The sequence below is a fragment of the Dreissena polymorpha genome, chromosome 14, assembly GCF_020536995.1.
Source record: "Dreissena polymorpha isolate Duluth1 chromosome 14, UMN_Dpol_1.0, whole genome shotgun sequence".
NCBI classification, from domain to species: domain Eukaryota; kingdom Metazoa; phylum Mollusca; class Bivalvia; order Myida; family Dreissenidae; genus Dreissena; species Dreissena polymorpha.
The window spans coordinates 72,715,952-72,740,941 of record NC_068368.1 but is presented as its reverse complement, the minus strand read 5'-3'; the positions used below and the strand labels follow the sequence as shown (position 1 = coordinate 72,740,941).

At 36.2% G+C, this 24,990-nt stretch overlaps 1 protein-coding gene across 1 annotated transcript in view; it reads right to left on the bottom strand.

Annotated features, from left to right (window-relative positions):
• The window catches only part of LOC127858178 (NADH dehydrogenase [ubiquinone] flavoprotein 1, mitochondrial-like), a 37,415-nt gene that overhangs the window by 10,143 nt on the left and 2,282 nt on the right, over nucleotides 1-24,990 (bottom strand). Inside the window, exons 2-8 of the mRNA XM_052395151.1 lie at nucleotides 20,968-21,044; nucleotides 17,674-17,763; nucleotides 14,646-14,797; nucleotides 8,180-8,313; nucleotides 7,819-7,883; nucleotides 4,810-4,914; nucleotides 4,114-4,239 (exon numbers count right to left, since the gene is read on the bottom strand). Of these exons, the coding sequence (XP_052251111.1) occupies nucleotides 4,114-4,239; nucleotides 4,810-4,914; nucleotides 7,819-7,883; nucleotides 8,180-8,313; nucleotides 14,646-14,797; nucleotides 17,674-17,763; nucleotides 20,968-21,044 (749 nt within the window). The remainder of the gene's footprint in view (nucleotides 1-4,113; nucleotides 4,240-4,809; nucleotides 4,915-7,818; nucleotides 7,884-8,179; nucleotides 8,314-14,645; nucleotides 14,798-17,673; nucleotides 17,764-20,967; nucleotides 21,045-24,990) is intronic.

Here is a 24,990-nt window from a genome sequence, read left to right as displayed (position 1 = left end):
CTACAATGTTTTCAAGTTTTTTTTTCTTTTTGACCTGGTGACCAATTTTTTGCCCCGGCACGACCCAGTTTCGAACTCGACTGAGATTTCATTCGGACAAAGCTTCTGACCAAGTTTCATAACGATCGGACAATAAATGTGGCCTCTAAAGTGTTTACGAACAAATGTGAACGGACGGACGGACATACAACAGACAAAGACCAGTCACAAAGCTCACCGGAGCAATCAGGTAAGCTAAAAATACAATCCATATAAAACAAGAAACCATTGGAGACGGGTGATGCTCTCCAAAGGTTTATTTTGTCACAATATTGCACTATATATTCAGATAAAAGGAAATGTCTTGAGGGCACAGTAGTTGGGGGGACAAGAGTTTTTTAATAAAAAATTTCAAAGGGCCATAACCCTGTGAAAAATCATCCGACCAGAACCCGCTGATAATATGCACATCTCCTCTTGGTTGTGAAGCTTCCCATAAAGTTTCATTGAATTCCGGTCATTAGTTGCTGAGAAATAGCCTGGACAAGAATTGCACTATATGTACAGTTAATGGAAAATTTCAAAGGGTCATAACTCTGTGAACAAGAGGGCCATGATGGCCCTGTAGCGCTCCACTGCTGAAAAATGGCTGAAACAAATATTCTATGCATGTGCAAATACTTAAATATAGGCCCTATTTAAGCACATGTACACTTTTGTGACCCCCTGGGCTTGGTCAAATTTAACCCCAGGGGAATAATTTGAGCAAACTTTGTAGAGGACTACTATATCTCATGTACATACAAATTATGGTAGCCCTAGGTCCTAGATTTAAGGACAAGAATATTTTAAAAGTTTTCACAAAATAAGCAAGATATAAGCGTATATAATCTTCAATTTTGTGACCTGTGGGTCAGGCTCAAATTTGACCCAAAGGGCATAATTTGAACAAACTTGGTAGAGGACTATAAGATGTTACTGCATACCAAATTTGGTAGCCATAGTCTGAATGGTTTCCGACAAGAAGATTTTTAAAGATTTCACAAAATAGGCGCTTTATAAGCGTTTGTTCAATTTTGTGACCCCCCAGGGCAGGGTCAAAGTTGACCCCAGAGGCATTATTTGAACAAATTTGATAGAGGTTTATTAGATGTCACTACATATCAAATTTGGTAGCCCCAGGCCCAATGGTAATGGACAAGAAGATTTTTTAAGTTTTGAAAAAATAAGCCCCATATAAGTGTATGTACAGTTTTGTGACCCCCCGGGCAGGGTCAAATTTGACCCAAGGGGCATAATTTGAACAAACTTGGTAGAGAACTATTAGATGTCACTACATACCAAATTTGGTAGCCCTATGCCTTATGGTTCAGGACGGAAGATTTTTAAAGTTTTCACAAAAAAGCACTATATAAGCATATAATCGATTTTTTTGGCCCCCAGGGCAGGGTCAAATTTGACTCCTGGTGCATAATTTGAACAAACTAAGTGGAGGACTATACAATGTCACTACATACCAAATTGTGTAGCCGTAGGTCTAATGGTTATGGACAATTTTTTTTTTAAGTTTTCACGAAATAGGCATTATATAAGCATATGTTCAATTTTGTGACCCCCGGGGCAGGTTCAAATTTAACCCCAGGGATAAAATTTGAACAAATTTGGTTGAGGACTATAAGATGTCACTACACACCAAATTTGATAGCCCTAGGCTGGATGGTTATCGACAAGAAGATTTTTGAAGTTTTCACAAAATAGGCCTTATATAAGCATATGTTCAATTTTGTGATCCCCCGGGGCAGGGTCAAATTTGACCCCAGGGGTAAAATTTGAACAAACTTGGTAGAGGACTATAAGATTTCACTACATACCAAATTTGGTAGCCCTGACCCAATGTTTATAGACAAGAAGGTTTTAAAAGTTTTCACAAAATAGGCCTTATATAAGCGTATGTTCAATTCTGTGACCCCCAGGGCAGGGTCAAATTTACCCCAGGGGCATAATTTGAACAAACTTGGTAGAGGACTATAAGATGTCACTACATATCAAATTTGGAAGCCCTAGATCAAATGGTTATGGACAAGAAGATTTTAAAGTTTTCACAAAATAAGCCCTTTTTAAGCATATATTCAATTTTGTGACTCCCAGGGCAGTTTCAAATTTAACCCCTGGGGCATAATTTGAACAAACTGAGAAGAGAACTAATACATGTCTCTACATACCAAATGTGGTAGCCCTTTGCCAAACAGTTATGGACAAGAAGATTTTGAAAGTTTTCACAAAAAGGCCTTATATAAGCATATGTTCAATTTTGTGACCCTCGGGGCAGGGTCAAATTTGACCCCAGGGGCATAATTTGAAAAACTTGGTAGAGGACTATTAGATGTCTCTACATACCAAATTTATTAGCCCTAGGCCCAATGGTTATGGACAAGAAGATTTTGAAAGTTTTCACAAAATAGGCCTTATATAAGCATATGTTCAATTTTGTGACCCCAGGGACAGGGTCAAATTTGACCCCAGGGGCATAATTTGAAGAAATTTGGTAGAGGACTATTATATTTCTCTACATACCAAATTTGATAGCCCTAGGCCCAATGGTTATGGAAGTAAAGATTTTGAAAGTTTTCACAAAATAGGCCTTATATAAGCATATGTTCAATTTTGTAACCCCCCAGGGCTGGGTCAAATTTGACCCCAGGGGCATAATTTGAAGAAATTTGGTAGAGGACTTTTAGATGTCTCTACATACCAAATTTGATAGACCTAGGCCCAATGTTTATGGATGAGAATATTTTGAAAGTTTACACAAAATAGGCCTTATATAAGCATTTGTTCAATTTTGTGACCCCCGGGGCAGGGTCAAATTTGACCCCAGGGGCATAATTTGAAGAAATTTGGTCTAGGACTATTAGATGGTTCTACATACCAAATTTAAAAGCCCTAGGCCCAATGGTTATGGATGAGAAAATTTTGAAAGTTTTCACAAAATAGGCCTTCACAAAATAGGCCTTATATAAGCATATGTTCAATTTTGTGACCCCCGGGGCAGAGTCAAATTTGACCCCAGGGGCATAATATGAAGTAATTTGGTAGAGGACTATTAGATGTCTCCACAAACCAAATTTGATAGCCCTAGGCTAAAAGTTATGGACGAAAAGATTTTGAAAGTTTTCACAAAATAGGCCTTATATAAGCTAATTTTCAATTTTGTGACCCCCGAGGCGGCGTCAAATTTGAACCCAGGGGCATAATTTGAACAAATTTGAAAGAGGTTCATCCCAGGAACATTCCTGAGAAATTTCATCAGAATTAGACCAGTACTAAAGGAGAAGAAGAAAAAGTTAACACACGCACGGACGCACGCATGACTGACACAGGACCGTGACATAAGCCCCGCTGGCCTCTGGCCAGTGGAGCTTAAAATCATCTGACCAGAACCTGCTGATAATATGCACATCTCCTCTTGGTAGTGACGCTTCCCATAAAGTTTCATTGAATTCCAGTCATTATTTGCTGAGAAATAGCCCGGACAAGAATTGCACTATATGTACAGTTAAAGGAAAATTTCCAAAGGCCATAACTCTGTGAAAATCATCCGACCAGAACCCGCTGATAATATGCACATCTCCTCTTGGTAGTGAAGCTTCCCATAAAGTTTCATTGAATTCCGGTCATTAGTTGCTGAGAAAAAGCCCGGACAAGAATTGCACTATATGTACAGTAAATGGAAAATTTCAATTGGCCATAACTCTGTGAAAAATCATCCGACCAGAACCTGCTGATAATATGCACATCTCCTCTCGGTAGTAAAGCTTCCCATAAAGTTTCATTGAATTCCGGTCATTAGTTGCTGAGAAATAGCCCGGACAAAAATTGTGCACTGACAGACACAGTGACGGACACACGGACGGATGGACAGACGAAGCGGCAACTATATGCTCCCCCAAAAAATTTTGGGGGAGCATAAAAATACTTAAAAGCAATTTAAATAAACCCACACATTTATATGTGTACAATTCAAATGTTTTGGAACGCAAGATTATGTGTTCATTACACTTCTGAGCAAAAGTAAAAGCCACTTTCAAGCACAGCAGCTAACAAATGGAGATGTTTATCACACAAAATACCCACGGGTGCTACAGCTACCGTCTCCACGTTGGCAACAGTGGTGGGGCAACCAAACACTCCAACATCGGCAGGAAATGGGGGCTTCAAACGAGGCTTGCCCTGCTTCCCTTCTAGAGATTCTATCAGAGCCTGTCAGGAGAAATATGGTGTGCAAATTTTAATTATGTCATCCTTGTTGTGGGAAAATTGTGCTTGAAGGATTTGCATAAGGTGTTATCCCGGATAAGCCTGTGCAGTCCACACAGGCTAACCAGGGACCACACTTTCCGCCTAAACAGGATTTCTGCTAAGAATAGACTTCCTTTAAACAAAAAATACTATTTTAGTGGAGATTGTTGTCCCTGATTTGCCTGTGCGGACTGCATGTTAATAGCTTAAAACCTTTCATTTCATCTTTGAGTTTGTTGAAGCCTGATTGGAACACCAACATCTTTTTAAATGACCCCTTAATATTGACATCAGGTCTCGACTGATGCCATATATTGAGCTTGTTCTCGGAAAAAATAGGCTGCACAGGCCAATATTGGATGATACTTCTCGCTTCTATGGAATTTTTCTCCAGACCAGACGGACAGTGTAGCCCCAGATAAGCCTGTGCGGACTGCGCAGGATAAACTTGGACAATACTTCACACACATGCATTGAGGCCAGTTTTCTCCAAACTAGGCTAAATTTATCACTAAAACCAAGAACACTTACTGTTTCCTCCCCACATATGTAGGCTCCTGCTCCCCTGTGTACGTAGATGTCAAAGTCATACCCCGTACCACACGCGTTCTTGCCTATCAAACCAGCATCGTAGGCCTGTAATTTAGATGAATGTATTAATGTATAATATGAACATTCTTCAAATATTATAAGAAAAAACTTCTAAACTCAGAGTACATGAAGCTCATACTTTTGGATTTAGTTTTCAAAAGTTAACAACATTCATGAACACTGGACTAGTAAAATACAAGTCCAGTATGTTTTCTTCCAGCTTTATACAATTCATCATTTTTTGTAACTATTCCTCTGTTGTTCTTTTCTTTTCTCTCTAACAAAAATATATATTAGCATATCTTGTATAACATGTCTGAACTATATTGCTTTGTACAATCACTATGTTGTATGATCATATACATGTTTACATTGTATGTATGATATTGAATAAAAAAAAATAAAAAATCTGGATTGTAAATAGTGCTGCAACAATTCACCAGTATATCGGTATATATCGCAATACGAAATCTGCATATTGTATTGCGATACGGTTTTCATCATACCGGTACGAAAATTCTACAAAAATTCATCCACACTTCGTCCAGAAAAGCCATCTCGAAATATTGATATCAAGGTAAACAAAACAAATCGGTTTTAACTGTTGGGTAAAAATAAAATGTTATGTAAAAATAGCATTCTAAAAAGTAAATTATATCAATAGCGTTGTTACATGGGAGTCCGCAAGATCTGCTTTTGCATGTCATACTGTTAAATTTAAGATAAGGCTTATGGAAATACGAAAAAAAAACAATAAATTACATAATAAAAATGTTAATTGATGTTATTATGAACAGAAGTAATAATGATAAAAAAATAAGCAACAGTATTCTGATACGTTACACGACCGGCTTTTAAACGTCCACAATTCTCTTTCGGATTATTATTCTTCTTGTTGGCTATTATAATAGTTCTCAAAATGGCAGAGGAAACGAATGCCGAGTTTGACTTTATAGACAATTCCAAGGGAAACAGTGTTTGGCCATATTTTAGTGTTAAAAGGAAGAGAGAAACGAATGAGATCGAGGAAGGGGTAGGATATTGTAAGCAGTGTCAGGATGGTGTCAAATGTAGTGGCGGAACATCCAATTTAGAACCAAAACATACAATACAAAGGTTATATTTATGTAATTAAGTTTGTTTTGGTGATTAGCTGGCCAGTTATACTTCTGGTACAAGTTAGCTATATATTGCAATATATTCCAATACGGGTTTTAAAACTGACAATATACGATGCTGTCCGGTAATCTTGCGCAGTTAAAGGTCAATTGGTTTAAAAACATGTTCTTTTATAAATTGACAACATTATATCTACATTTATTATGAAAATAAGAATTGCATGTGCTTATTAACAGAATATGTGATAAATTAAGTGAAGAACTGTCCGGTTTTGTTTTCAAAACAAACATGACTCACCTCATTTTCAAACTATCACAGTGTCCGGTAATCTTGCGCACTTGTTGCAATGACCTCATTTAGTCAAAATTGTAAACATATGGTGTCCCATTTGTGACAAAAAATGTTACAGAAAATTATCTCAAAAATCAGTTTGTAAAACCATTCAAATTTAATGTGGATTAGTAGTGCTTTTCTTCACTACAAATCAACAAATCTAGTAATGGTGTACAATTAACATAAAAAAGTACCGGTATGTATGAAAAAAATGTTAATGCATAACAGGTTTAATTTTACAACAATCATGCTTCCATAATTGACAGAAAATATCAAAACTAGACCATTGCGCATGCGGAGATTATACCAAATGTGGTTTGACAGAATGGCGGGAAATGATGACAATGTCGTCTGATGCGATATATTTTCAATGGTCAAAAATACCATAACTGATGGGATATTGTGCAATGGAATGCTAAATTACATGTTGGATTTATGAATTCTTCATTTAAAGTATGAACACGCTAAAGACTCCAGGTAGTTTGTGATTCATTTCAAATTTATCGTATGCAGGTCAGTGTTTAAGATACATGTACAATGTATAGGGATGACGCAACCGGTGTTAAAATGTAATGATCTGATTTTATTTTGCATGGAATACGTACTTTTTAAATCCTTTAATTCTTAAAAATGTGAAATTTTATCTTTCATCACTAAAGAAAACCATCAGTCGTCTGCAAAATTCGCAACTGCGAAGTGCGCAAGATTACCGGATGTGCAAGATTACCGGACTTAACTGTATTGCAATACGGTTTGGGCGTATTGTTGCAGCACTAATTGTAAACAATCATAAGTAACTAAAGCTTTGTCTCCCTAAGCAAGTTATACCTTGCACCACTTTGTCACCAATGTTCACGGGTAAAAAACTCAGAAATGTGAGGATCATGTGGCATGAAAACAGTGCCTTGCACATCTACACATACTTGAAATTTCAATTCAATTACTTGAGAAATGTGGATAAGGTTTGCTTTAAAAACTTACAACAAATTATGCTTACTAACCAACTAAAAACTCAATCAGCACAATGACTCCAATAGATATCCCTCAATCTATAGTTACAAAATGATAATCATATATGAGACAAGCTGTGGTAAAACAAGGCTCAATGCATGTACAAAAGTGTTGTTCCTGATTAGCCAGTGCAAACTACACAGGCTAATCTGGGATGAAACTTTTTGCACATGCATTAAGCCCTATTTCCCAGCAGGAGGCTGCTTAAATAGTCGTCTCTTAAACTTAAGTTGAACAAGGATTAATCATAGTGAAAATATTAGTGTAATGTTTTAAAGTGTCAGTACCATAAATTGATATGCGTAAGGATTTGTAAAACCTATCTGCCTTATTGAAGTAGTTTTAGTGATTATTTGTGAAGTGTTTATTATATAAAATTTCATTTAATTGTACAAAAAAGAATTAACAATAAACAAAAACAATGCAGCAAGATTTTAAGCAATCAGATATTATTATGGCATTCCCATGTAAAAGTGATCACCTTACCTCTTTAATGGCAACATTCACTTGGGATGCTTCATTGTAAAACTCTCCTCGAATATAGATGTAAGCTGAAAAAAAACAAGCATATACGCAATGCACACTGAAATAAACTGCCAATCAAAAATAACCTGCAATTTTCCTTGACATTTATTAAAAGGTAGAGTAAATGAAGAGCTCCAGATAATTATCTCAATCTTGGGGTATATCACTAATGAAAAGATGAATTTATGCAACAGACACAAACAGCAAAAAATAGCAAGAGACTAAAATTATTGTATGAACAAACTTAACGAATTTTATGAATATAAGGAATTTGATACAAATTTCCCTTAGGGGCTTCATTGTGGGCCCAGTAAACACCAACCTGCCCTAGCCCCCATGGCCTTTCCAGCTACCAAACATCCCTCGAGGAGCACGTGTGGATCGTGTCTCATGATCTCCCGGTCCTTGCATGTGCCCGGCTCACTCTCGTCAGCATTCACCACCAGGTACTTGGGACTGAAATATAACAGGTACTTGGGACTGAAATATAACAGGTACTTGGGACTGAAATATAACAGGTACTTGGGACTGAAATATAGCAGTAACTTGGGACTGAAATATAACAGGTACTTGGGACTGAAATATAACAGGTACTTGGGACTGAAATATAGCAGTAACTTGGGACTAAGATATAACAGGTACTTGGGGCTGAAATATAGCAGTAACTTGGGACTAAGATATAACAGGTACTTGCGACTGAAATATAGCAGTAACTTGGGACTAAGATATAACAGGTACTTGGGACTGAAATATAGCAGTTACTTGGGACTAAGATATAACAGGTACTTGGGACTGAAATATAGCAGTTACTTGGGACTAAGATATAACAGGTACTTGGGACTGAAATATAACAGGTACTTGGGACTAAGATATAACAGGTACTTGGGACTGAAATATAGCAGTAACTTGGGACTAAGATATAACAGGTACTTGGGACTGAAATATAACAGGTACTTGGGACTAAGATATAACAGGTACTTGGGACTATATAGCAGTAACTTGGGACTAAGATATAACAGGTACTTGGGACTGAAATATAACAGGTACTTGGGACTAAGATATAACAGGTACTTGGGACTGAAATATAGCAGTAACTTGGGACTAAGATATAACAGGTACTTGGGACTGAAATATAGCAGTTACTTGGGACTAAGATATAACAGGTACTTGGGACTGAAATATAGCAGTTACTTGGGACTAAGATATAACAGGTACTTGGGACTGAAATATAACAGGTACTTGGGACTGAAATATAACAGGTACTTGGGACTAAGATATAACAGGTACTTGGGACTGAAATATAGCAGTTACTTGGGACTAAGATATAACAGGTACTTGGGACTGAAATATAACAGGTACTTGGGACTAAGATATAACAGGTACTTGGGACTGAAATATAGCAGTAACTTGGGACTAAGATATAACAGGTACTTGGGACTGAAATATAACAGGTACTTGGGACTAAGATATAACAGGTACTTGGGACTGAAATATAGCAGTAACTTGGGACTAAGATATAACAGGTACTTGGGACTGAAATATAGCAGTTACTTGGGACTAAGATATAACAGGTACTTGGGACTGAAATATAGCAGTTACTTGGGACTAAGATATAACAGGTACTTGGGACTGAAATATAACAGGTACTTGGGACTGAAATATAACAGGTACTTGGGACTGAAACATAACAGGTACTTGGGACTGAAATATAGCAGGTACTTGGGACTGAAATATAGCAGTAACTTGGAACTGAAATATAGCAGTAACTTGGGACTAAGATATAACAGGTACTTGGGACTGAAATATAACAGGTACTTGGGACTGAAATATAACAGGTACTTGGGACTGAAATATAGCAGTTACTTGGGACTAAGATATAACAGGTACTTGGGACTGAAATATAGCAGTTACTTGGGACTGAAATATAACAGGTACTTGGGACTGAAATATAGCAGTAACTTGGGACTGAAATATAGCAGTAACTTGGGACTAAGATATAACAGGTACTTGGGACTGAAATATAGCAGTAACTTGGGACTAAGATATAACAGGTACTTGGGACTGAAATATAGCAGTTACTTGGGACTAAGATATAACAGGTACTTGGGACTGAAATATAACAGGTACTTGGGACTGAAATATAACAGGTACTTGGGACTGAAACATAACAGGTACTTGGGACTGAAATATAGCAGGTACTTGGGACTGAAATATAGCAGTAACTTGGGACTGAAATATAGCAGTAACTTGGGACTAAGATATAACAGGTACTTGGGACTGAAATATAACAGGTACTTGGGACTGAAATATAACAGGTACTTGGGACTGAAATATAGCAGTTACTTGGGACTAAGATATAACAGGTACTTGGGACTGAAATATAGCAGTTACTTGGGACTGAAATATAACAGGTACTTGGGACTGAAATATAGCAGTAACTTGGGACTGAAATATAACAGGTACTTGGGACTGAAATATAGCAGTAACTTGGGACTAAGATATAACAGGTACTTGGGACTGAAATATAGCAGTAACTTGGGACTAAGATATAACAGGTACTTGGGACTGAAATATAAAAGGTATTTGGGACTGATATATAACAGGTACTTGGGCTTAAGATCAGGCTGTCAAGTGACCTTTTTTCAAAAAGTAGGAAAAAATAGGAACTACTTTTGCAAGAAAAGTAGGAAAAAAGTAGGAAAAAGTAGGAACTTTTTCCTCAAAAGTAGGAATACATAATACTTATTTTTTAGACACAGGTCCATAGCTTGAAACAGAGCAGGAGTGCCATCACATGTTCTGTATGGATACCCACTTGAATCAAACGCTTTTGTGAATTATCATGCATGTATTTCATGTTTTCCTTGTGTTTTTATCCATCTGCATGACTTATAAGTTGATTAGCACCAGAATTACTACAAGATGGACTTCATTCAGACAGTACAATATCTTGCAAACTCATTGCCGGTATCTCTCTTGCACCATGATCCCAGTGTTTTTCCACTGTTGTCCAACTTCTCCATCCATGAAGGGTTAAACTTTGTTTTCCCACTAGGAATTTTAGCACTTATAGTGTATCTATGATAATTAAGTTTCAAGCAAAGCTACCCTGATAAAGAAGTATACATGTAATTAGATGCTGTTCATTTTGGTGTATCATCAAATAAGTGGTTAGAGGTCTTCTGTGTATCGATATACAAATGGTAATTATATTGTGCATGTTATATCCTTAAGCAGAAGACCAAATTTATTTAGTGATACACCAACTTGTTTTACAAGATTAATACTAGTATATAAAGCAGTGTAAATGCTCTGCTACAGCTACATTGTGAAACCTTTAAATTGACAATAGGGTGCAGTTATAATGACTTAAGTTACATTCAAAATGACTGGTCATTGCAGAGCAGATTATGCAACTGGAGATAGGACCTTATCACCTGACATCTTTTATGACAGCATTGATTGGGCAATGAAACAGTTGCACTACATTGTTTATTCCAGTTTCAAATAATGGCTTTTACATTATTGATGACTTTGCGGGAGTGTAATAATTCCGTTTAATAATTTTAATACTTCGCTTTAACACCTTGAAGTTACCTCACTAGCTATGGCATCATTAGACAAGAGTTGTGTTTGTCCAAAACACAATACCCGTGTGTGTGTTTCAGAGTTTATTTACAGGTCCTACTGGCCTCTTCACGAGGTCACGGTAGCCCGACCTGAACACAATGTCCACTATTGCGCAGCTTTGAAATAAAATTTCAATATATCATTTGGCAGGTTTAGAAATTATCTCCCTTTTAAAGCTTATTACTTCCCTTGGATTGTATTTTTTAACTTTTGACCTTGAAGGATGACCTTCACCTTTCACCACTCAAAATGTGCAGCTTCATGAGATACACATGCATGCCAAATATCAAGTTGCTATCTTCAATATTGCAAAAGTTATGGCCCATATTAAAGTTTTCGGACGGACACACACACACACAGACAGACAGACAAACGGACTGGCAGTACAACTGCAATATGCCACCCTACCGGGAGCATAAAAATGTATCAGGGCATTTAGGCTCTGTGCATTTATCTTTAATTACTAAACATGATGTACCTATGATATCAATAGAACATCATATCCGTTGTCATGTAATACTGAATTTATTACATTACATTTGCAAATGATGAAAACTCGACAAAGCATCAGTTTGATCTTTTTTCCAATAACTTGTGTAATAAATTCCATATTACATAACCACTCATACAATACATGTATCTCTATATCACTAAATTCCAAACAGCAATATCATGTAAACATGCATAAGGTTTGGTCAAATTGTTGTCAATGGAAACAAAATAAAACTGGAATAAACAATGGGTTCCCTCAGCTCTTGCATCACTGGGAACTGTGTAAGGTAGTGAAGTCTGCAGTATACAAATGCTAAGGAAGTAAACAAGGCACTATTGTTACTTCAAAAAAAAACTTGTCAATAATTTTAAAAGTTACATAAGAAATAAATATTTATGCTCCTGAAGAGGTGCTAGCAGACAGTCAGCATGGGTTGTCAGGTCTCATCTAGATGAATGCACATTAACAGGGATACAGTCATGCCATAGATTCATTCATCCTGCAAGTTTACTAAATAAACTCTTTAAAAAAAAATAATTCTCCATTGAAAATGAAAAAGTAGGAATAGTAGGAAGATTTGGTAAAAAAATAGGAAAAAGTAGGATCCTGATGAAAAAGTAGGAAATAGTAGGAAAAAGTAGGAAAAAGTATGACCGCTTGACAGCCTGTAAGATATAACAGGTACTTGGGGCTGAAATATAACAGGTACTTGGGACTGAAATATAACAGGTACTTGGGACTGAAACATAACAGGTACTTGGGACTGAAATATAGCAGGTACTTGGGACTGAAATATAGCAGTAACTTGGGACTGAAATATAGCAGTAACTTGGGACTAAGATATAACAGGTACTTGGGACTGAAATATAGCAGTAACTTGGGACTAAGATATAACAGGTACTTGGGACTGAAATATAGCAGTTACTTGGGACTAAGATATAACAGGTACTTGGGACTGAAATATAACAGGTACTTGGGACTGAAATATAACAGGTACTTGGGACTGAAACATAACAGGTACTTGGGACTGAAATATAACAGGTACTTGGGACTGAAATATAGCAGTAACTTGGGACTGAAATATAGCAGTAACTTGGGACTAAGATATAACAGGTACTTGGGACTGAAATATAACAGGTACTTGGGACTGAAATATAACAGGTACTTGGGACTGAAATATAGCAGTTACTTGGGACTAAGATATAACAGGTACTTGGGACTGAAATATAACAGGTACTTGGGACTGAAATATAACAGGTACTTGGGACTGAAATATAGCAGTAACTTGGGACTGAAATATAACAGGTACTTGGGACTGAAATATAGCAGTAACTTGGGACTAAGATATAACAGGTACTTGGGACTGAAATATAGCAGTAACTTGGGACTAAGATATAACAGGTACTTGGGACTGAAATATAAAAGGTATTTGGGACTGATATATAACAGGTACTTGGGCTTAAGATATAACAGGTACTTGGGGCTGAAATATAACAGGTACTTGGGACTGAAATATAACAGGTACTTGGGACTGAAACATAACAGGTACTTGGGACTGAAATATAGCAGGTACTTGGGACTGAAATATAGCAGTAACTTGGGACTGAAATATAGCAGTAAATTGGGACTAAGATATAACAGGTACTTGGGGCTGAAATAAAACAGGTACTTGGGACTGAATCATAACAGGTACTTGGGACTAAAATATAACAGGTACTTGGGCCTAAGATATAACAGGTACTTGGGGCTGAAATAAAACAGGTACTTGGGACTGAATCATAACAGGTACTTGGGACTAAAATATAACAGGTACTTGGGACTAAAATATAACAGGTACTTGGGACTGAAATATAACAGGTACTTGGGACTGAAATATAACAGGTACTTGGGACTGAAATATAGCAGTTACTTGGGACTAAGATATAACAGGTACTTGGGACTGAAATATAGCAGTAACTTGGGACTAAGATATAACAGGTACTTGGGACTGAAATATAGCAGTAACTTGGGACTAAGATATAACAGGTACTTGGGACTGAAATATAGCAGTAACTTGGGACTAAGATATAACAGGTACTTGGGACTGAAATATAGCAGTAACTTGGGACTGAAATATAACAGGTACTTGGGACTAAAATATAACAGGTACTTGGGACTGAAATATAGCAGTAACTTGGGACTAAGATATAACAGGTACTTGGGACTGAAATATAGCAGGTACTTGGGACTGAAATATAACAGGTACTTGGGACTGAAATATAGCAGTTACTTGAAACTAAAATATGACAGGTACTTGGGACTGAAATATAACAGGTACTTGGGACTGAAATATAGCAGTAACTTGGGACTAAGATATAACAGGTACTTGGGACTGAAATATAAAAGGTATTTGGGACTGATATATAACAGGTACTTGGGACTGAAATATACCAGGTACTTTGGACTGTAATATAACAGGTACTTGGGACTGTTATTTAAAAGGTACTTGGGACTGAAATATAACAGGTTCTTGGGACTATTATATAACAGGATCATGGAATTGTAATATAACAGGTACTAGGAACTGACGTATAACAGGTACTTGGGACTGTTATATAACAGGTACTTGGGACGGAAATATAACAGGTACTTGGGACTGAATCACTGTTAATGAAGCCTCACTTACCGGCCATCTGTACTGGGTTTGTTCATGAAGCCCCACTTCATGCCGGAAGGGAAACCAGCCCCTCCACGGCCTCTCAAACCGGAGGTCACAATCTCCTTGAGGATCCAGTCAGCCCCTTTGTTTACAATCTCTTTCGTCTTGTACCATGTACCCTACAAAATGGAAAGTTATGTTTTCAACAGCATTTACATTATGAAGAAATATTTCACTTTTTCATTTTAATAAGGCCCCAGCATAACAGATGCTACAAACTAATATCACCTATTTCAAATCTAAATAAGCTCTAACAAAACAACAACCTGATGCATTCAATAAACACTGATGCCCCCCTGATGGAAGCCTTTTCACTATTCAGTATTGATTGGATGGCCCATTTGATTTTGGTCTTTATCTAAAAAATAGGTCAATATTAATGTACAAACTAGGTCAACATCAATGTCTAAATTAGATCAATGTCAAAATAAGGTCATGTGATGTAAGTGTGCTGAGTGCTGAATGGAAGAATTAGTTGTTTAGATGTTTATAGAACAATCACTCGGGGCTTACCAAGTTGTCAAGGTCAAAATGTGGGTCAATATCAAGGTCAAAATTATGTATAGGTGAGGCGGTTAGGTTGATAGTGTTCATATATAACATCTAGGTAAGTATCAAATGTTTGTAGCATGTGAAATTGATCATAGATGAAGAGCATCATATTTGGTTGACAAACAATGTAGACTATGAGTCTAAGTGCAAAAGGAGGTAAATGCCAGGGTCAAAGCGAGGTCAGGTGATCTGGCTGTGTTGAGATTGTTCAAATATGACAATGCATCCTTGCAAAAACCGGTATAAATTTTTTTTATAAAAAGTAGTATGGATGTAAGACAAGATGCATTTAGGGTCAATCATTTAGGGATAGCCAAGACGTAGTACCTTTTGACTTTGTATAAGTCAAAAGTATGTCAATGTCAAATAGAAAATGAGGTGAGGTGATGAAGGTGTTAAAAATGTGTTCATAGATTAAAATTCATGCTAGTATCAATGCATTTCAGTTAGTTACATTGAAGTTATAATCACACTGGACATCTTGGCTTTATGTCATAAGACTAAAGACAAGCAGAATGAACAGGTTAATAGATATATACCCCGCCTAATCAGTATAATGAACAGGTTAATAGATATATACCCCGCCTAATCAGTGAACAGGTAAATAGATATATACCCCGCCTAATCAGTGAACAGGTTAATAGATATATACCCCGCCTAATCAGTATAATGAACAGGTTAATAGATATATACCCCGCCTAATCAGTGAACAGGTTAATAGATATATACCCCACCTAATCAGTATAATGAACAGGTTAATAGATATATACCCCGCCTAATCAGTGAACAGGTTAATAGATATATACCCCGCCTAATGAACAGGTTAATAGATATATACCCGGCCTAGACAAGCAGAATGAACAGGTTAATAGATATATACCCCGCCTAATCAGTATAATGAACAGGTTAATAGATATATACCCCGCCTAATCAGTATAATGAACAGGTTAATAGATATATACCCCGCCTAGACAAGCAGAATGAACAGGTTAATAGATATATACCCCGCCTAATCAGTATAATGAACAGGTTAATAGATATATACCCCGCCTAATCAGTGAACATGTAAATAGATATATACCCTGACTTATCAGTATAATGAACAGGTTAATAGATACATACCCCGCCTAATCAGTATAATGAACAGGTTAATAGATATATACCCCCCCCCCCAATCAGTATAATGATCAGGATAATAGATATATACCCCGCCTAATCAGTATAATGAACAGGATAATAGATATATACCCCGCCTAATCAGTATAATGAACAGGTTAATAGATATATACCCCGCCTAATGAACAGGTTAAGAGATATATACCCGGCCTAGACAAGCAGAATGAACAGGTTAATAGATATATACCCCGCCTAATCAGTATAATGAACAGGTTAATAGATATATACCCCGCCTAATCAGTATAATGAACAGGATAATAGATATATACCCCGCCTAATCAGTATAATAAACAGGTTAATAGAAATATACCCCGCCTAATGAACAGGTTAATAGATATATACCCCGCATAGACAAGCCTAATGAACAGGTTAATAGATATATACCCCACCTAGACAAGCATAATGAACAGGTTAATAGATATATACCCCGCCTAGACAAGCATAATGAACAGGTTAATAGATATATACCCCGCCTAGACAAGCATAATGAACAGGTTAATAGATATATACCCCGCCTAGACAAGCATAATGAACAGGTTAATAGATATATACCCCGCCTAATCAGTATAATGAACAGGTTAATAGATATATACCCCGCCTAGACAAGCATAATGAACAGGTTAATAGATATATACCCCGCCTAATCAGTATAATAAACAGGTTAATAGATATATACCCCGCCTAATCAATGAACAGGTTAAGAGATATATACCCCACCTACAGAATGAACAGGTTAATAGATATATACCCCGCCTAATTAACAGGTTAATAGATATATACCCCGCCTAATTAACAGGTTAATAGATATACCCCGCCTAATGTACAGGTTAATAGATATATACCCCGCCTAATGAACAGGTTAATAGATATACCCCGCCTACAGAATGAACAGGTTAATAGATATATACCCCGCCTAATGTACAGGTTAATAGATATATACCCCGCCTACAGAATAAACATGTTAATAGATATATACCCCACCTAATGAACAGGATTATAGATATATACCCCGCCTAATCAGTATAATGAACGTTGGCACAAAAACAGACAAATCCGTCAAGGACAGACTGAAGCCCAAGTGAAAAAGGAGGAGGGCTGGGCATAAGGCTAGCTATCCTACCCTGTAAAAAAAAAACAAGCTATGGAAAAGCCAAAAAAACATACCCTAAGAACTGGTCGGCGGCCAAAACACAAACGCATGCAAATTGGATGATACAAAAAGTAATGAAATGGAACTGCAAGTGAATATTGACTGTTTCTACTGTACCCGTTTGAGAGCTCCTTTCAGCCTGTAATCATGGCGACCATACAGGTTCTGGAAGATTCTATCGTCATCATGTAGGGGCCCAAACTTTGTCTGAAACAAACAGTACATATAACTGTTTATGGCAAAATGATATAGCATACATCAACTACATCCAAATAATTGATCCGTGCTCTGTGAAAATGGTGTTTAATGCATGCGCGTAAAATGTTGTCCCAGATAGGCCTGTGCAGTTAGCACAGGCTAATTAGGGACAACATTTTTTGGCTAAACTAGATTTTTGCTTTGAAGAGACTTTTTTAAACAAAAACAAGATGCGTTTGAGAAACACAATGTCCCCCTATATGACGTTTGACCTTGGAGGATGACCTTGACCTTGTGAAGGATGACCTTGACCATGACCTTTTACCACTCAAAATGTGCAGCTCCATAAGATACACATGCATGCCAAATATCAAGTTGCTATCTTCAAAATTGCAAAAGTATTCATAAAATAAGCGATTTGGGCCACATATATTTGATCTCTGACCTTGAAGGATGACCTTGACCTTGACCTTTCACCACTCAAAATGTGCAGCTCCATGAGATACACATGCATGCCGATTATCAAGTTGCTATCTTCAATATTGCAAAAGTATTCATAAAATGAGCGATTTTGGCCACATATATTTGACCTCTGACCTTGAAGGATGACCTTGACCTTTCACCACTCAAATTGTGCAGCTTCATGAGATACACATGCATGCCAAATATGAAGTTGCTATCTTCAATATAGCAAAAGTTATTGCAAAATGTTAAAGTTGGGCCAAACAGACCAACAGACAGACAGGGCAAAAACAATATGTCCCCCACTACTATAGTGGGGGACATAAAAATCCATTAGAGACGAAAGAGTCGGCCCTGATTAGCCTGTGCAAACGGCACAGGCTAATCTGGTACTACACTTGAAGTGCATGCCTTAAACCCCCTTTTCACAGACCCAATTCATTCACTTCAATACCAGACAAATTATTAAAAATAAGGCCTGGACCATACTCAGAACAATATTTTGTATATAAAATTACTAAAGAAAAGCAAACTTAAGAAATAAGTTATGTTGTTCATTGGAAATTAAGCAAATTAAGGGTGCCAATGAGTTATTATTAATGATAAGTATGGATTAGGTTAAAATAAACAAGAGATGTGTTTGTCAGAAACACAATGCCCCTTTCTGGGCCGCTTTGAAGCCATATATTAGACTTTTGACCTTGAAGGATGACCTTGATCTTTCACCACTCAAAATGTGCAGCTCCATGAGACACACATGCATGCCAAATATCAAGTTGCAATCTTCAATATTGCAAAGGTTATGACCAATGTGGTTAAAGTTTTTGGACAGACAGACGGACGGACTGACGGACATGGATGGACAGACTGACTGACCGACTGACCGACAATGCAAAACTATATGCCACCCTTCAGGGACATAAAAAAATTAATAATTAAAGACAAATCAATTTTGTGAAGCTTTGATTACATAGATGATAGAAGAAAAATATCTCTTTATTTTGATTTTTAAATTTTGAGAAGAACATTATAATTAAGACAGAGCAATCTTCTAACACTCAATGCTCACCTAAGCAAGAAAAAATCACTGTATCTCATGAAATAAATGATCTAAAACCATTCTTCAGATGTCATCATTGGCTTTGACACAATGTAATCCTGTATTGACAACACTACTTGTAACACACAATAGTCAAGTGCTTCAATTCTCCCTTTCCAGGAAAAATCAACATCAAAACTTGAAGTAAAACAATCCCTGAAGGAAATTAAGGCCCAGTTGTGTTAAGGTGGACATTTTATTTAGTTACAGACCCTCCACTTCTACTGTTATCCGGTCTCTCGATTCAAGTTTCTCTTCCTTTACCAATCAGTGTCGTTCAATAGGGGCTCACCGTTATAAGGAAATGCTTATCTCTATTACTTCCTTAAGCACATCCAAGTCCATTGGAGTTTAAAAGACTCGGTAAAAGTGACCTGAAATCTTTGCCTCAATACTGCATTTATTATTTGAGGAAACTTAACAGAAATCTAGCCTGGTACAAACTCTTCATTGTGGCTTTTTCCTGGCTTAAAATTAATTGAAATACAATTTTCATAAAAATTTTCAAACTTTGCATTGATTGAAAATATGCAATAATGAAATGATTAGAAAATACTGTTCAAACAATTATTTGCAGGACACTAATTTTCATAGATTTTATGGTTGGAAAGAACCATCAATTTAAGCGTCTAATAAAAGTTTATAATTTTTAGGATGTTTACAAACAAAGAACTATTTGAAAGAATTTTTTATAGCATTAAAATGAAGTATTAAGAGATTGTTCCTCATGATTCATGATGACATGATATAATTATAAGTATTACAAGCCAGAAATGATAAAAGACTGCCACAATTTACAGGCAAGTTTGTCCTACGAACAGGACAAATTTAGAGGCCAGCTGTAAATTTCATTGGGCTCAATTTGAACATGCTAAATTTCATTGTGTTTTACTGTTCAACAGAAATATTTATAAATTATTGTTCTTAAATGACAACTTTACTGACAAGTGTATCTGATATATTCACTTTACTGACAAGTGTATCTGATATATTCACTTTACTGACAAGTGTATCTGATATATTCACAAAAGTACAATTGGAGATTTTCTTCTTTTAATTTTCAATTTCATCATTCATATTTTTGTTCAACCGGCTAACAATCTTTTGCAATAAGTGATATGTGCATAAATATAATATCCAGATATCATTCAAGTGCTGAATAAAACTTGTATCTGGCTTCATTCTATTGAACATGAGTTTATTGTTAAATTTATATATTTGGGTCACCTCTTCGACACTTTGTTACAACTACTTGGGTCCACTCTTCTACACTTTGTTACAACTACTAACTTGGGTCCACTCTTCGACACTTTGTTACAACGAAATCAGATTGAGACCCTTTCTTTCAAAGTGAAGTGCCATGTTTGCAAGACAGGTTGAAATGGGGTATTCTTTCAGCAGAGCAGCACCTTTTATTGCAAGGCTTCAGACACAGAAACACCATGATACACATTTCTTGAAAAAAAAAGCAATAATATGTGAAATCGATCAATTTAAGTAGCCATGAAATAGTCAATTTCTTTAAACCCACAGAATTTCACGACCAAGAATATGAAATTATAAATAGTTGTACAGTATTATAGATACTTTTCAGTTTTTTGTATTTTTCTTCCTCTGATTGTGTTTCTTGTTTTAGACTCTGCCATGCTTACCTTTTCTTGTTTCTTGGGGGCCTCCGTGGCATTGTTTCTGTACAGAGTCAGCGAGCTCGGAGCATAGTTGTTGAGCACTGAAAAACAAGCAGTCAATGTGAATATATATCATTTTAAATATTCCAACTTGTGAACAATCGCTAGTCAAGGGAAGTGGTCAATGAACTCAGGTGACCACAGAAATATTGACCCTTTAAAGGTGTAGGCCCTGTGAACCACTAAAAGAAAAACATTACATTTTGAGTCGCGTTCTGAGAAAACTGGGTATAATGCATGTGCGTAAAGTGTCGTCCCAGATTAGCCTGTGCAGTCCACTTATATGACATTTTTCGTTAAAATTAAGTCTCTTCTTAGCAAAAATCCAATTTAGTCGGAAAGTGTCGTCCCTGATTAGCCTGTGTGGACTGCACAGGCTAATCTGGGAATTTTTTTACACACATGCATTATGCCCAGTTTTCTCAGAACGCGACTCAAAATTTAATGTTTTTCAATTTGTTTATCCAACTGTATCTGTGTCATTTTTGACACTTCAAACTCACATTCCAGTAAAACTCAAACTACCCCATTCAGGGAGTTTTATCTGATTTTGGGAAAAGGGTCTGGCCTTTTTGAGGGGAAAAAAAATCTCGCAAAATGCCAAATTTTGGGGACAAAATCACGTGAAACACCAGATTTTGGGGAAAAAGGAAAGTCTTAATAATCAATTTAAGATATTTTACTGTTTTTAAAACAAATTCAAGGCTACAGATAATTTAATTATGCAATATGTTCTATTTTCTATACAGGATCAGGTTAACTTATGTATTTAAAGGTTAAAAAAAAATAAAAAATTGGGGGGGGGGGGGGGGGGGAAATTTACCTGCTGAGGGGGAAAAAATCTGAGTGAAAGGGCCGTTTTTCGGCGGGTCACAAAGGGAAAAAAAGGCCATTATTTAATGCCTATGTTTATTCACATTATGCTCTTGTGTATGTCCAACACAAAGTTAACTTGCAATTACATGAGAAAGTTGCCAGATTCAAACAGTTTCATACACTTGACTCGCTCCTCTTAAGTGAGGAACTTGCATTTACAATTAATTGTTTATTCCAGATAATTTATTCTGATTGCATATAAAATTGACGTGTACTGTAGAAATTACAAAAAAGAATAATACAAAAAAAGTGTTTTTTTTATCCATTTATAGCTGTTATGAGTACCTCAAGATTGTATGAACTAATTAGCAGTCATTTAATCAGAAATAATTATTTTAAACATGCTACATACTCAGACATGATTTTTGTTGAAGAATTCCCCATAATTTTCCTAGGAAAAAAACTTATATTGTCCTATTATTTGTTTACTCACAGTGAATCACATCTATCATATAAAAGGCATTTAGCGCGGTCAGATTATTTAGCCCTAAAAAGACGTGAAATAGACTCAGAATAGAGACAACAAATCAGGGCCCTTGCTAAACTTTGGGGGATTGGGGTCAGGCCATTAGAGGGAAGAATTTCACGTTGTTTTGGGCAAAAAGGGGAAATTTAGAAAATCTTTTTACCAACCACTCAACACCTAAAATTGCTATATTTTAATGTAATTTACATAAATATACATTTAATCAAAGGTTAATAGCTGGCAACATAAGTATACAATAAATAAAAAAATAAAAAAATTGTAGGGGTGAATTTTTAGCTGAAATAGGGGAAAAAGTTTACTATTTTAAGGGGGGAATGGGGCCGAATTTCGGCCCCAAAAACGGTCAAACGAGGGCCCTGCAAATATGATTGATTTCAGTGCTTACTTTCCACAACTTGTAATGACTGCAATGTGACCTCTTAACACAGGCAAAAAAGGGATTTCAGACTGAAGTGTATTTGCCGTTGTCCCCTACAGAAAGGTAACCATACCACATTTTACTTTGACATTTTGGCCATTGCTATTAGAAACACACAAAGTGACGTGGTAAGAGTGTCAGTTTACCACTCTGAAGCAGTGCTTTCCACAGGAATTTTTACAGACCCACCAGTGCTGATGGACAGGACAGGACTGTCCCCTCCATACTTTTTTTACATTTATAGGGGCCAATTACGTCATTTGGTACACTAAAACTCTTAAGAACAACAACTATAAAGTCATTGGTAAAGACATTTTATAAATTGTTTTTTTTAATTGTTTGAAACCTTTTCCGTATAGATAGTATAATCCCGACTCAAACGATTCCCCACAACATCCCTATCAATCCAACTCTATTATTGCCTACTTACTGCTTTTCAAGTTTCTTTTCATTAATCGATAATTCTGTATATTCTATTTTAAAAACAAATTCTGGTAAATACTGACAATAAAAAGGCTCAAGAATCTCATTAACGCATTTTGTTTCAAAAGTATAACATGAATTATGGCATTTGTGGCTATTTAAAGATTTGATGAAATACTCCAACTAAAAATGCGTAAATCATTTGATGTGATATGAGTATGTTTATACAACAATCAATACACCCACCTTTTTCATGCAAAATGACATGATGTGTACTTTTCGCGCCCTTTCTGTTGAGACAAGAATCAACAGGATATAAATAAGCTGATTATTTGAAGCTAGAATTTGTCAATGTGGTGTTAAATTTTTATTCAAACTTGTGTTTTGGATTACAATAGCATTAACATTAAAAATTATGGAGTGGGTTTACAAATTTATTTATGCTCATTGGAGATTTAAGAACATTCAAAGCTTCGTAATGAATTCAACGATAATTTGTTGAAACGCTTTACGAAGTGAAACAATGTTTTGACAGTATAATACATGAAATGCACAATTTCAACGCGGATTACAGCCCAGGGCCCTCACACTACTTTGGGGGAAGGGGTCCGCAGCCCTTAGGAGGGGGAATTTTCGCGTCGTTTCCCTTTTTGGGGGATGTTTTTTACTTACTCTCTCATTATTACATTTGTACATGTTTGCACTATATTCATTGCATTTTTCATAATTTAGTATGTTTGCAAAGATTAAATTGAATTCTAACACGGCACGTGACTTGTTTTCTACAGACAAAGAAGGAAATCAAACGTCGGTTATTCTGCAATAACTTATGGGCGGAGCTTAATGTTTGAAAATAGTTCCGAATAAATAAAGAAAATATTGCAGTAAAATACACGTACTAAAACCCGCTCTAAAAGAAATGTAGTAAATGTAGCATGTATATAAGTGTAATGAAACAACTAATTGTATATTTGGTGATTATTGGCATAACCACGCCTACAAAAAATGTTATTTGTTAGAAAACGTGATTCAGAAAACATTAATAGCATGTCAGCTTTTCAGTAGCATCAATAAACGTGACGTCATTAAGTTTCTAAGATTGTTGTTTTCAATGAAAGTGACGTCATTTGCAACATATTTCTAAATGAAAACAACGTCATATGTTTGTACAATTCAATGACGTCACTAAATAGTGAACTTTGTACTCAGAAGGGCGGAGTTTTGAAAAATATAGTTCACGTCCTAAAACTTGAACCAAATCAATTAGAATCGTGTTAGAATCAAAATAATATTTTTCTATGATGGTTAGTTGTCGAATAACCCACAGTAAGTTGTATAGATGCGTGTTATCAAATCACTTGTGCTTCGCACTAGTGATTTAATTCCTACGCATCTATACTCCTTACTGTGGGTTATTTGACAACAAACCATTATGGAAAAATATTATTTCTTAAATAGAATTGAGATATAATAATCATGAGACACATCTTTCCATAAAAAAAAATATATATATATATATATATTTTTTTTATGGGGGAATTTTTCCCCCCAAAAGGGGAAAAAAGTATACTTTTCAGGTGGGGAACTGCCGCCGTAGTTCGGCGGCAGATTTAATAGATTGAGGGCCCTGCAGCCGGATGCAATCATCATTCTTCTAATTAACTGGCCAAGATTTCTGTGGCAATAACCCAGGGCTCCCGCTGCCGTTCGCCAGATTCGCAAATGGCGAAAATTTAGCAAATTCAGCGAATAAAATAATTGTATGGCGAAAACGTCCAAACGA